General features: G+C 51.6%; 1 protein-coding gene across 2 annotated transcripts in view; it reads right to left on the bottom strand.

Annotated features, from left to right (window-relative positions):
* Window positions 1-6,714: 6,714 nt before the first annotated feature.
* Window positions 6,715-13,843, bottom strand: part of PDXK (pyridoxal kinase) — a 66,266-nt gene continuing 59,137 nt past the window's right edge. For both annotated transcript variants that reach the window (XM_049874976.1, XM_049874977.1), the window contains exon 11: window positions 6,715-13,794. In XM_049874976.1, coding sequence (XP_049730933.1) covers window positions 13,682-13,794 — 113 coding nt within the window. In that variant the 3' untranslated portion in view covers window positions 6,715-13,681. The remainder of the gene's footprint in view (window positions 13,795-13,843) is intronic.

Below are 13,843 nucleotides of genomic sequence, written 5' to 3'. Positions count from 1 at the left end.
CCAGTTGAGCTGCCTGGAGGGGTATCTCAGTCATGTGTTCTGTGTCCGGGGTGTGGCTCCAGAGCCTCTGTTTCCTCAAACGCCAGGGGCTGTTGTTTCTCCTCGTAGGAGCAGCTCCAGAGACCTTTGCCAACAAAACATTGAATACTGAGTGTATGAGTTTCAGAGGGCAGCTGTAACAAAGTACCACACGCTGGGGGCTTAAGACAACAGAAATGTTTTCTTTCACAGCTCTGGAGGCCAGAAGTCCAAAATCCAGGGGTTGGCAGGGCCGTGCTCTCTCTGAAGGCTCTGGGGGAGGATCTTCCCTGTCTCCTCCAGCTTTTGGTGCTGCCAGCAACCCTAGACACGTCTTGGCTTATGACCCCATCATTCCAATCCCTGCCTCCGTCTCGACATGTCTTCTCCTTTCCTGTCTCTTATAGGGACATTTGTCATTAGATTTAGGGCCTACTTAGGAGCCCATGGATGGGGCTTGGACTGGCACCAGGAGTCCAGGGAGGAATTGGGGTGACAGGAAAGGCTGGCCAAAGCCATTCTGAGCCTGGGTGAGCCACAGACCCGCCCCATGGCATTGGTTTAAAGGCCTGTTTGAGAAAGGTGGCTCCCGGATGCTCAGTCCCCCTTCTCTGCCTTGTGGTGTCAGGAAGAAGTCTTCATGCCTGTTCCCTAGGATCCCCCAAAGCTGAGGTTCCCCCTGGGGCTCAGGACACATGGGGCTATCAAAAGGGATCCTCAAAGTGTGACCACAGCTGGGGGGCAGGGAATGCCATCACTCATTAGAAATCTTATTGTATGTATACTTTGGGACAAGTGCGTAGGTGGAACACAGAAACACATGCAGGTTCCAGGTTCAAAGGTACAAAAAGGGATACAGAGAAAATGGTTTTCCCTCCTGCCCTGACCCACCTCCCCAGAGGAGACTCCCTTGACAGTTTCAGACAATGTCCACCCTCCTCCTACGTGGTCTTGGCTTCTGGCGAATTTCCCCGTGGCCACTTGGTCCGTCACTCTGGTTAACCTGACCCTCAGGGACTGGACCAAATCCATTCAGTTTGTCTCGTTGTTGTTGCTACAGTCGAGTGAGCCCTCAACTCATGGTGACCCCATGCACAGTGGAATGAAATGCTGCCTGGTCCTGTGCCATCCCCATGACTGGTTGCAGACTGGACTGTTGTGATCCGTAGGGTTTTCAACAGTTGATTTTCAGAAGTAGATTGCCAGGCTTTTCTTCCTGGTTCATCTTAGGCTGGAAGTTCCTCTGAAACCTGTTCAGCATCATAGCAACACACAAGCCTCCACTGACAGGTGGTGGCTGCGCATGAGGTACACTGGCTGGGAATCAAACCCGGGTCTCCCGCATGGAAAGCGAGAAATCCACCATGGAACCACCGCTGCCCCCATGTGTCCCATACAGCGTTCAATCAAGGCCACTGTCAACAGGGCTCCATGTGGCAGGAGGAGGCCAACCTGTTCACTGACCTCCTCCCTGCCCCCGAGCCCAGGTCTCAGCCAGGCGACACATCCTGGAAACCATCAGCATCTGCCTTGGAAGCCAGGGGCCTTCCTGCTTCCATTGCCGCAGTGACCTGTCAACGTGGGCCGAGGCGTTAGAGGCACAGCAGACTTGTTAGTGGCTGCACAGACCCGCTCAGGCCCACAGGAGGAGTCCCGGGAGCTCTGTCATCCCGGACACCCTGGTGACTAGTGGAGGCTGAGCCATGTGCCCTCCAGGGCTGAGGCAGTACCACTGACCCTTCATCCAAAGTCGGGGACAGATTTGTACCACTTTTCCCCTCGGAATGACTCCTGTCACAGAGAGAGCTACCTACGGGTGCCTGTGGATCACAGGGCAGGTAAGCCTTCCTCGGGGGTGAGGTGGCCTCATGGTGAAGCGATCTCCACAGTTGCCTGAGAGCTACCTGATCTGCCGGACCTGATGCCTAAAACACTTGGAGGTCTGTCACCACCACCCCGAGGTACACGTCAAGCCTGTGGGAGGAAAACAAATGGACGCCTGGCTTGCACACAGGAAGTACAGTCCCAGGGGCCAAGGGCATACATCTGACATTGTTCGTTGCTGCGGAGTCAGCTCTGACTATGGCTGCCCAGCCCTGTGCCACCCTCACAATCATTGCTGTGCTCCCGTCCACTGCTTCAGCACTGTGTATTTTGAGTGCCTTCCGAGCAGGGGGTTTATCTTTCGGCACCTTACCAGACAATGTTCTGTTGTGATCCACAATGTGTTCATTGGCTGATTTTCAGAAGTAGGTCACCAGGCCTTTCTTCCTAGTCTTAGTCTGGAAGCTCCACTGAAACCTGTCCACCACGGGTGTCTTAGTTATCTAGTGCTGCTATAACAGAAGTACCACAGGTGGATGGCTATAACAAACAGAAATTTATTCTCTTCTCTCACAGTTTAGGAGGCGAGAAGTCCAAATTGAGGGCACCAGCTCTAAGGTACGGCTTACTCTGTCAGCTGTGGGGGAGGGTCCTTGTTACGTCTTCCTCTGATCTAGGAGCTTCTCAGCGCAGGGACCTCAGGTCTAAAGAATGCCCTCTGCTCCTGGCTTCTCTTACTTCCTGGTAATAAAGTCCCTCTCCTCTGCTTGCTTTTATGAGAAAAGAGATTGACTCAAGATACAACCTAATCCTGTAGACTATATCCTGCCTCATTAACATAACTGCCTCTAATCCTGCCTCAATATTATAGAGGTTAGGATTTACAACACATAGGATAATTACATCATAAAATGGAGAACAACCACACAATACTGGGAATCATGGCCTAACCAAGCTGACACACATTTTAGGGGGATACAATTCAGCCCGTAAACATTGGGTGACCCAGCTAGTATTCGAAATACCGATGGCATAGCTACCAGCGTCACAGCAACACTCCCCTGAAAAGGAAGTGTTAGGATCTGGGGGCCCCCAAGTACCTACACTTGTGGGCTCTTGGGCAGCTGGCAGTCCGTTCAGATCTGTTCATTTGGAGTAGCTGAGTCTATTTTTGGAGGTACGGTGTGTGGGCAGTTCGCCTGACCTGTTCCCCAGCCGCCAGCTGCTGTTGCGTACCCACCCGCACTGGGACCCAGAGTGCTGGGGGGAAGACGGCAGAGGCGTGGCCAGGTGCTTGGTGGGGGAAATGCCCCTCCAGGCAGACTTCTTGGTAAGGCTTGAGGGCGTGGCAATCAAACCGGTGAGAGCCAGTCGGCTGGGGATGGCAGGCACCCAGTCGGTTAAGTTTAAGGTGTTTTCAACTGGTTAGAGAGCTGTGTGTCCCGGCACCCTCCTTCCTGCAGGAAACTTCGGGAGCACTTCTGAAAGACAAGGGTCACCAATGCCACCCCCCCTTAGCTCCAGGGTCTAAGGGGTTCCCTGCCCAGGCCTGGGCTGTGGGTCTCCCTACACTGCCACAAAACTGGTGTGTCCCATGCCAGTAGTATAAAAAAAAAAAAACCTCACTCATGGTGACCCCAGCTCCCATCACCCCCGCGTGTGTCAGTGGAAAACTGTGCTCCATAAGGTCTTCAGTGGCTGGTTTTTTGAAAGTAGGTTGCCAGGCCTCTCTTCTGAGGCACCTCTGAGTAGACTCAAACCTCCAACTTTCTGGAGACCCAGGGACTCTGTCCAGTGGTATAACGTCAACTTTTCCTCAATCATCCCCTACTCGCTCACACCCAGTCCATTAGTGGAAAAGGGATAAGGGCATCTCCCTGAAATGTACAGAGACCCGTTACATCTCCCTCGGTGGCCCTCAGGGGCCCCTGTCGGGGTCTTGGTGAGCAGTGTACTCAGCCACGTGGTCACAGAGTTTTTGAGGAATTCACTGTGTCTTCCAGCACTTGTGTGGTTTCATGCTTTCCATTGGGTTCTCTGATCCATTTGTGGTTTATTCTTGTGTGCAGTGTGAGGTTTGCATCAAATATCTTGAAATGGCAATCCAAGTGCCCCTACCCATTTAGGGGAAGGCCCAAGTTCATCCCAGTGGCTTGGGATCCGCCTTTATCACTCACTGACTGCACAGGAATATCCAGACCCTCAGAGAGGGAAAGGGCCAGGTCAGCGCTCGCCCCACCCCCACTTCATCCCCTGTCACAGGCCCCCCTGAGCTGAGTAATGGTCCCCCAAAGAAGTCCAGGTCCATACCCCAGAAGCCCATGAATATGGTGCCTCACATGGCAACAGGGACTTTGTAAATGCGATGACGTGAAGGGTCTTGAGACAAGAGATGATTCTGGATTATCCAGGTGGGCCAGTGTAAGCACAAGGTCCTTATAAGAGGGAGGCAGTACCCAAAAGAAGTGAAGGCGGGGTGCAGACAGAAACCTGTACATCAGCAGATGAATGGATAAACACAATGTATATAATGCAATGGACTATAGCAACCCCAGTACCCATCAGCAGATGAATGGATTAACACAATGTATATAATGCAATGGACTATAGCAACCCCAGTACCCATCAGCAGATGAATGGATAAACACAATGTATATAATGCAATGGACTATAGCAACCCCAGTACCCATCAGCAGATGAATGGATAAACACAATGTATACAATGCAATGGACTATAGCAACCCCAGTACTCATCAGCAGATGAATGGATAAACACAATGTATATAATGCAATGGACTATAGCAACCCCAGTACTCATCAGCAGATGAATGGATAAACACAATGTATACAATGCAATGGACTATAGCAACCCCAGTACTCATCAGCAGATGAATGGATTAACACAATGTATATAATGCAATGGACTATAGCCACCCCAGTACCCATTAGCAGATGAATGGATAAACACAATGTATATAATACAATGGACTATAGCCACCCCAGTACCCATTAGCAGATGAATGGATAAACACAATGTATATAATACAATGGACTATCACTCACCTTGAAGAGAAATGTAGTTCTGATTCATGCTTCATGATGAACCTCGAAAACATTATGCCGAATGAAATAGGTCAGCCACAAATGGATAAATATTGAATGATCTCGCTTACATAAAATAAGCAAATATATAGAAGCTAAGGAAATCCTGGTGGCGTAGTGGTTAAGCACTAGGGCTGCTAACCAAGAGATTGGCAGTTCAAATCCACCAGGCACTCCTTGGAAACTCTATAGGGCAGTTCTACTCTATCCTATAGGGTCACTATGAGTTGGAATCAAGTTGATGGCAGTGGGTTTTTGGGTTTATAGAAGCTTATGAGTGGTTACCAGGAGTGGGAAGTGGGGAGTTTCTGTTTGGGTGGCATTGAGTTTACATTAATGGTGGTAGAATAATAAGGAAAAAGGATAGGGGTCATGCAACACAAACAGCGTAATTGATGTCATTGAATTGTGCATGTAGAAACTGTTGAATTTTGTTGCAATTAAAAAAAAACAAAGAGGAAGGAGGGTCAGAGGCAGGGGAGATGTGACCACAAACACAGAGGCCAGAGTGAAGCTGGGTCACATGCCAAGGCATGTGGCAGCCTCTAGAAGCTGGAAAAAGCCAGGGAACAAATGGATTCTCCCCTGGAGCCTCTAGAAGGAACACAGCCCTGCTGACCCATTTTTAGACTTCTGACCTCCACAGCTGTAAAAGAATGTTGTGTTGCTTTAAACGAAGAAAGTTGTGTTAGGGACACTGGAAACTGATACCCTGGGTTCAGGTTTCAGGCTGGGGGTGGGGAGAGTAGGGGGAGTGGCTGGGATGGGGCTTGACATGAGGAAGTGGGTTGTGGGGAGAGTACGTGGTGTCTGACAGGCAGCAGATTCCATAAGCGTATGAAATGGCTGCCTCGGCCACCCTGTTTCTCTCCTACAGTCTTAAGAGCCTGGGGTCCTTGCAGCCCAGTGCCCTTGGTGGCGATGGGTCAATGGTGGGGTCACCAGGGGATCCTGTGGGGGGACTGGCTGTGCAGAGCAGTCCCTCCCCATTCTTCTGTGTCCTTTTGGCACAGAGCCAGGAGCCTGTGTGGGGATGACCTGAGATTGTATTAAAAAAGGCCTGGTGAACCACAGGGAGAGTATGGCATCCACTGGCCAGAAGCCCCAGCGCTATCACCGAGTGGGAGCTAGGGGACACTGGAGTCCAGGAGGTGAAGGACATTGGATCAATGACCAAAGCTGGTCCTCAGATAGGTAGGGAGGGACCTGGGACCTGAAGCCCACCCTCCCTTAGCACAAGGGCTCCCCCAGGCGGACCTGCAGGAAGTAAGGGCCCCCGAACTCTGCCTGGGGCCTTGGCCTAGCCTCCTGGGCAGACACAGGGCATGTCAGCCCTTAAAGAGGGAGACAGCAGCCACCACCCAGCTTGCGGGCAGACAACACAGCTTTAAGTAATACACAGGCAATAAGCAAGAGGAGCTCCTGGAAGTTTTTGTTTGGGGGCATTGAGTTCATGGTAATGGTGGTGGAATATTTTTGAAGACTATCATGATAAGATCGAAGACTATCAAGATAAGACTATCACGATAATGGTGGCACAACAGGAAAAGCGTACTCAGCGTTGTTGAGCTGTAAATGTGGAAGTTATATTGGCCAATGTTTTGATGTGTATATTTTCGCCACAGAAAAAAGGAAATAAATGCTTTAAAAAAAAAGGAAGATACTCTTGAGGCACAGAGACATAGTCAGATGGCAGCAGAATCACCATGAAAATATTTATTTGTGGATAATCGTAAGTCAACAAGACCAGCACAGAACAGACACAGCCTATACAACACTGAGGAGGTTTTATTTTTATAAACATCCACACACGCATGGTACATAGGGCTCATGGACGGGCTTAAGGACCCCACCACCCGACGTGGCACAGGCGGACCCTCCCTTGGCGGCAGTGGCCACTGAGTGGTCTCCCCCTCCTTGGAAGCCTCCAGAAATCTGAGTTCGTTTCAAAGGAAGAATCAGGCCAGGATGGGGCCAGGTGGCCTGGGCTGTCAGCACCAACATCCTCCCTTTTGGTCCAGTTTTGCAATAATTGACCAAAATTCCAACTGAAATTCTAAATTAGAAATGATGTAGTTATACTTGAGCATTGTGCTCTTTTGAGAACTATCTGTATGGGATCAAACTGATAACAGCAACTTGAAACATCAGATAGGAACCTAGGGGGCGGTGAGTTTATGTCAATGAGGGAGGAACAACTCAGAAAAGGAAGGTGAGAATGGTTATACAACTTGAAGAATGTAATCAATGTCACTGAATGGTACACGCAGAAACTGTTGGATCGGTGTGTGTATTTTGCTGCGTATATTCTTAAAAAAAAAAAAAAAATGCAGTTATAAAGCTAAAAGCATTCCAGACAGCATCCACATACACGTCCTCCTTCTAGGGCTACATGGAGCTAATTAAGAATTCACTTCCCTTTCCAAAAATATTCACACCTGCACCTGCCTTCAAGAAGCATGTTCCAGAGATTTTGTGGGAACACATGGAGGCCCGGAGCTCTCCACCGCCTGTCCCTCTTATGACGCACTGAGGGGTTGGTTAGGCCCACCAGCCCCCTCCTTCCCGTTCCACCAGCCCCAGCGCTCACCTTCCTCATGCCAGGAACCGGGTCCTGGGTCAGAACTGGCTTTAAAGCTGCTGGTCCAGAGCTGCCGCCAATGCCAGGACAAGGGCGCTCCCGCCTCCCTGTGATGGGACAGGCTGGCTTGGCAGGGTGGGCAGTGAGGCATTTGGGAGCATGGTTCTAATCAAACAGTGAAGCCCATCCCTCGCCGGGGGGTCACGACAGGGTTTGGCTCAGATGGTGGAAATTCCTTAAAACACCTGTTCACTCTGCCAGAAGATTGAAAAACAAAACACAGCAGGAACTCTCTGTCAATGTAAAGTTTTAAAACAGCTTCTAAGTCAGACGTAGGCGCCCTGGTGGTGCAGTGGTTAAGAACTCCTCAGTTCAAATCCACCAGCCGATCCTTAGAAGTCCTATGGGGTAGTTCTACTCTGTTCTGTAGGGTCGCTGTGAGTCGGAATTGACCCGATGTCAATGAGTTTGGTTGGTTTTTAAGTCAGACCTAAAGTTACATATTAAAGACTGTTCTAAATACACAAACACACTGTGTTATCTGTGAGCACAAACCCTGTGAGGCAGCAACGTGGCTCATAACCCCGTTTGTTAATCCATGTCCTCACATTAACAACTGAAAGCATTTTGTACCCAGAGTAGATGATGAATGTCAGCCAGAAGATACACACACACACACACACAAGAAGCTCGCGATATCAGTAACTGTGAACCATGGCCCTGTAACACGTCGGCTGCCAGGGCTCTAGCAAGATGGGGGACCCTGCCTGAGCCCAACTCCTCCCTGGGGAGCCAGCACAGAACACATGGTCCCTACCACCTAACAGAGGACTACTCAGAACCTAAGACAGCACCCCCTAGCAGGGTGGTGGAAGTTTCCAATCTACCAGGGCAGGCGGGTGCCTGATCCCCGCCTGGACTCTGCTGCCGTCCCTCCTCTGCCTGTCATCTCCCTCTGCTGGCAGAGGCCAGAGCACACACAGCTGGATTCCAAAACCACAGTGCTCTCTATAAAAAATACTGAGACTTGTTAACACTCGTCATGCATGCAGACGACCTGGCAGCCTGGCTCTGTGTCCATCACAGGTGACTAGGGCAAGGACACGCGAGACACACGTCCACACCTACAGCACATCTGATGCCCTGGGCTGAAACTTACACCCAACAAAGAGGCACCACCGTGCCCCAGCCTCCACTGTGCCGGGGCGGGGCGGGGGGCGGCCTGGCCAGCACCATGGGCAGTCCTGGGGGTGTGAGAGGGGGCCTCTGGGGGTCAGTTCCAGGCTTCCAGGGCTTAGGGATAGCGGTGGATGGGCAGTGGGCCTGGCCTCCCACAGCCACCCTTCCTTGGGTCTAAGGTCCTCCCAAGTGCCCATTTGGCCCCAGCTGTTGGCGTCCATCTATCAAGCCCCCTCAGAAGACTTGGGGGCCATTTCTCCAGGAAGTCTTACTGTAAAGAGCCATCTGGGGTGTTAGAAGGAAAGCCCCTCGGCCCCCAGAGAGGGAGGCAACTGGAGTGAGGGGGGCAGGGCCCAGCAGCTGCTCGCCTTTTGCATGCAGAGATGAGCAGTGGTCCAGGGCCATGTCTCTCCCACCAGGACTCAGAAGGCCAGGACCAGGGTCACAGTGTCCCAGCCTGCCATAATCTGCTCGGCACACTCACTAACTGCATCCTCCGCCCTCTGTGCCCAGGTTGGGGTTCAGGAATGTTCCTAAGTGGACCCTGCCCCCAGAGAGATGTGTGAGAGGGAGGGCCGGCATCCAGGTCGGCCACAGAGAAGGAAGGGGGCCCTTGCCTTTTCTGCCACCAATCGGTGGTCATAGGTGCCTCTGCTCCACATCAGTATGGACCTCAATGCCCCCAAGCAGGTGGTCCTCCATCAAGAGACAGGAAACATAAGGAGCACACGTGGGTCACCGGGGAGGTCCAGTGTGCTGGACCTCTGTACATTTCAACTAAAAAGTGAACATGGGGTTCAAGCAATGAGAGATGATGTGAGGGTCAGAAGCTGGCTTATGGTATGGTAACTTTAGGGCTCAACATGCCGTTACCCTTTACCAACCTGCCTCCTCAGCCAGCGGCAACCCACCCGGCTCCGGCAATTGTCTGCAAATGACGACTTCCTGAGAGAGGCCTATGGCTCTCATCAGTATGTGGATTTTCCTATTGTGGATAATGAGGAGGGTAATGGTGGTGACAGCGAGGACGATGGTGGCGATGGCATGATGGTGGTGGTGATGGTGATGATAATGGTGGTGATGGTGGTGGTGATGGTGGTGGTGATGGTGGTGGTGGTGATGGTGGTGGTGGTGGTGATGGTGATGATGATGGTGGTGATGGTGGTGGTGGTGGTGATGATGGTGGTGGTGATGGTGATGATGGTAGTGATGGTATGATGATGGTGGTGTTGGTGGTGGTGGTGCTGATGATGGTGGTGGTGATGGTGGTGGTGGTGATGGTGATGATGATGGTGGTGTTGGTGCTGATGGTGGTGGTGATGGTGGTGGTGGTGATGGTGATGGTGGTGATGGTGGTGGTGATGGTGGTGGTGATGGTGATGGTGGTGGTGGTGGTGATGGTGATGATGATGGTGGTGATGGTGGTGGTGGTGGTGGTGATGATGATGGTGGTGATGGTATGATGATGGTGGTGTTGGTGGTGGTGGTGCTGATGATGGTGGTGGTGATGGTGGTGGTGGTGATGGTGATGATGATGGTGGTGATGGTATGATGATGGTGGTGTTGGTGGTGGTGGTGCTGATGGTGGTGGTGATGGTGATGGTGGTGGTGGTGGTGACGGTGGTGGTAGTGATGGCGGTGATGGTGGTGGTGATGGCACAGTGATGGTGGTGGTGGTGATGGTGGTGGTGGTGATGGTGGTGGTGATGGTGGTGGTGGTGGTGATGGCATAGTGATGGTGGTGGTAAAGATGGTGATGGTAAAGATGGTAATAATGGTGATGGTGGTGAAGATGATTACATCAGGGCACTTCAGGAATCACAGTGTAGGCATCACTCTTCCCAACACTAAAACAAACCCTCTACCTTACTCGTCAGTGCACTTGAACCAAGCCTGGTGTAGTCCACTGTGAAAGTAAGCACGTTTAAAAACTGGATCTAACAAGTTTTAAGAACAAGATATTAAACAAAGGATTATTTTTACAATCATTGACATAGACTGCAAAAATCACATAGCCTAATACAATTACCTTAGCAAGACAAGGCGATGATTTAAAGCTGGTAACAAAAAAAAGGATCCTACTTTGCAATTCATCCTTAAGATCTACAGGAAGTTGGAAAAGCTGGATTAAGAAGGGACTACAATTCTGTACTCTGATAATAAGCAGGCAATTCTGGACCGAGACATCTCCCATCTTAAAATAACTTTCTATTATTATTTTGCATGTTCTTAAGTTAAGGAAAGTAAAAACAGAAATTAATTCTAATTTGGATCCAAACACCACCTCCAGGGACTGAGTGAGATTCTCAGGGACAAGCCTGGGCCTTGCTTCAGTCAGGGTGGACCAAGTAGGTCCAGGTGGAAATGGTGCGTGGATTGCGCAGCGTCCAGCAAAATCAGGATGAAAGTGCATTTGCTTCACGGGGTCGGGGTGTTGGCTACTGCCCTCTGCAGAAGCCACCACTGTTTCTGCGTGCATGCTGCACTCTGCAAACTCCATCTGCTCTCAACACTCCTTGCTTTCCTCCTGCTCCCTGCAGATGGCGCAAGCCACACCCTCACCTCTTGGTCACGGGCTTTGACACCCAAGAAGTTGGAAGAGAAGTTTCAGCTTATGTCAGAAGAGTTCAAGACTCCACCACCAGGGACACTGACGAGAAGCTCTTGCAGGTGGAATGATTCGCATCAGTCTGTGTAATGCAGGGACATACAAGAATGAGACCTAACAGGGCTCTGAGGATTAAACCTCTCCAGTAAAGCTGAAAGAAGCAAGAGTCAAATAGTGTTTGCTAGAGAACGTGTTCTTTAAAGCTAATTGTACAGACACAGTAAGTTCCCACACCCCATACAGGGTTTTCAGGATGAGTGTTTCACGATCTCACTGATGAGACACATCTAGGTTCTTTTCCCAGTGCTATACTTGCTCCCAATATTACTTACAAAAAAAAAGGACAAAGAATGCATTTCTCATTGGCTGGTGATGTGGTCTCTTACTTCATCCCCACGTTGGCAGTGACGTTATTTCAAGGTGCCACAGAGACCCCTGACCTGGGTAAGCTGGCTGGTCCCTGCTTTCTGTCACGCTTTGGGACCAGCAGGACCAGGGCTCTGCCTGGGGCTCTGATGAGCCTGTGATTTCTGTGTCTCTTTGAGCCAAACCAGGAACCAGAGAACTCAACGACTCAAGGTGACGTAGGAACAGATGCCCTGACATGCTGGCCACTGGCCAACGAGCCCAAACCTCATGCCCACCGGCTGCTGTGGCTGTGCTGGGGGCAGGACGGATGAGGATGCGAGTTAAGACATTCAGAGTGGGGGGGAGGGGGCACGGTGAAAACGTGGAACAGTGTGGCAGAGGTCAAGGAAAGTGGTGTCTTGGTTTACAGCATTTTTCAAGTAGGTGTGAGTACCTGCAGAACCAGAACCAACTGGAAATGCATTCACAGGAGGCAGGAGCCGGAGGAAGGGCTGCCTGTGGGGGATGGAGCAGGGGAGAAGACCGCTCCCTGGGGAGAAACCACTTTCCTGGGGCCACATCCAGCACTTCCTGGTTCCCACCATCTACCCACCTGGGGCCTTCACCCAGAGCTGAGGGGAGGAGGGTGGGCTAAGTGCGTGCTGAGATCAAGGCAGGCCCAAATCTTCCCGACAGACCGTGGGCACCCCTGCCTGCAGCCACGCATAGGGTGACCCCAATTCTGAGGCCAAGGAGGTTGCCCCCTAGCAGTGGGCACCTGGTCTTGTGTCACAGCTAATGCTAAGGCTTTCACCCTCCCAGCCTGACATGGGGGTGGTGGGGTGCCAGAGCTGCTTGTTTGAAGCTCAGCTGCCTCTCACTTTTGCCAAAAACTCTCCTCTGGGGATGAGATTTGGGTGGCTCTGGTCTGCAGCTGGCTTTGAGGAAGGTGGGGCCTTCTGTGTCCCCACATCTGCTTGGCACAGAACACAGGGTGCAGGGAGGGTGGGCTGAGGTCACTGGTCCCAGGGGTCAAACACACTAATGATGCTCATGAGGAGGGGACAGGAGGCCCTCCTCTTTCCTCCATGCCTGACTGTAAACAAACACTGTGGCTCCACATCTCTGTGGCCAGCAGTCGGTGGGGCAAGAATACACGCACACCGCACCTTGAACTAGGCAAGTTTTCCATGGGAAACAGACACGGTGATTCCCCGGCACCCTGTGGACTGCCTGCTGCCCAACCCCATCTGTATTGTGGTCCATCTCCTCAGCCATGTATCAGGAGATCACTGCAAGAAGACGCTCACACAGCAGGCCCCTCTGAGGGCTGGACTAGGCTGGGTGCAGGCGGGATGCGCAAACAGCCTGCCCAGTGCCTGGTGAGTCTGAGCAACTGATCCAAGGCTCTTCCACATGGTTGGACCAAAGAGCCATATCTGAGATCCCCAGGACTCCAGAGCAGCAAGTTAAGAAACAAAAACTCTGATATAGGAACAAGGGGGTAAAGTCAGAATGACGATAAAGATATTTGGCATAATTCTTCCAGGTACAATCAATTAAAACCCAGCTCATTCTCAGAGATGCCAAGACTCAGGACTCCCAGGCCCACCCACTCTGGACACGGGTTACATGCAGCAGGAGGGGGGACAGCGCTGACACAGGGTCCCCTGGAACAGTGGGCCACTCCCTCGCCCTCTACATGTACCACAATGACAGAAGCCAAGGGGACAAAACACCCCGAGGCTGTAAACCCGGGCTGGTTACCCAGGGAGGTCCAGGAGCCTTTGGGAGCAAGGAGAGTTGGGTTTCCAAATTGCAACCTTCTGTGATTGCCTTGTTATTTACAAAAAGCACAACCAGCACATTTCACAGGTCAGAACAGTGGAGGCTGGACACCCAAGGAAGAACAGGTACCAAAATCAAGTCTCAGTCACAGCTCTAGGGCAGATGTTAAGTTTTCACAGGATGACAATGAAGACACCGATAGGTTGTGCACTGCGGGCGCTGCGCACGTGGCCTCACAGCACCGTGGCCTGGACGACGATCTCCGGGTTCTCGATGTCCCTCTTGCTTTGCACCATCCTGAGCTCCAGCTGGGCCGAGCTGGGCTTCTGCCCCTTCCCAGCCTTGGCTGCAAGGACACGCAGAACAATCATGGCAGGGGGTGGGGCATGGGGTCA

The sequence above is a fragment of the Elephas maximus genome, chromosome 2 (genome assembly GCF_024166365.1).
Source record: "Elephas maximus indicus isolate mEleMax1 chromosome 2, mEleMax1 primary haplotype, whole genome shotgun sequence".
Lineage (NCBI taxonomy): Eukaryota > Metazoa > Chordata > Mammalia > Proboscidea > Elephantidae > Elephas > Elephas maximus.
The sequence above is the reverse complement of the archived record's forward strand: the minus strand, read 5'-3'. Positions and strand labels throughout refer to the sequence as shown.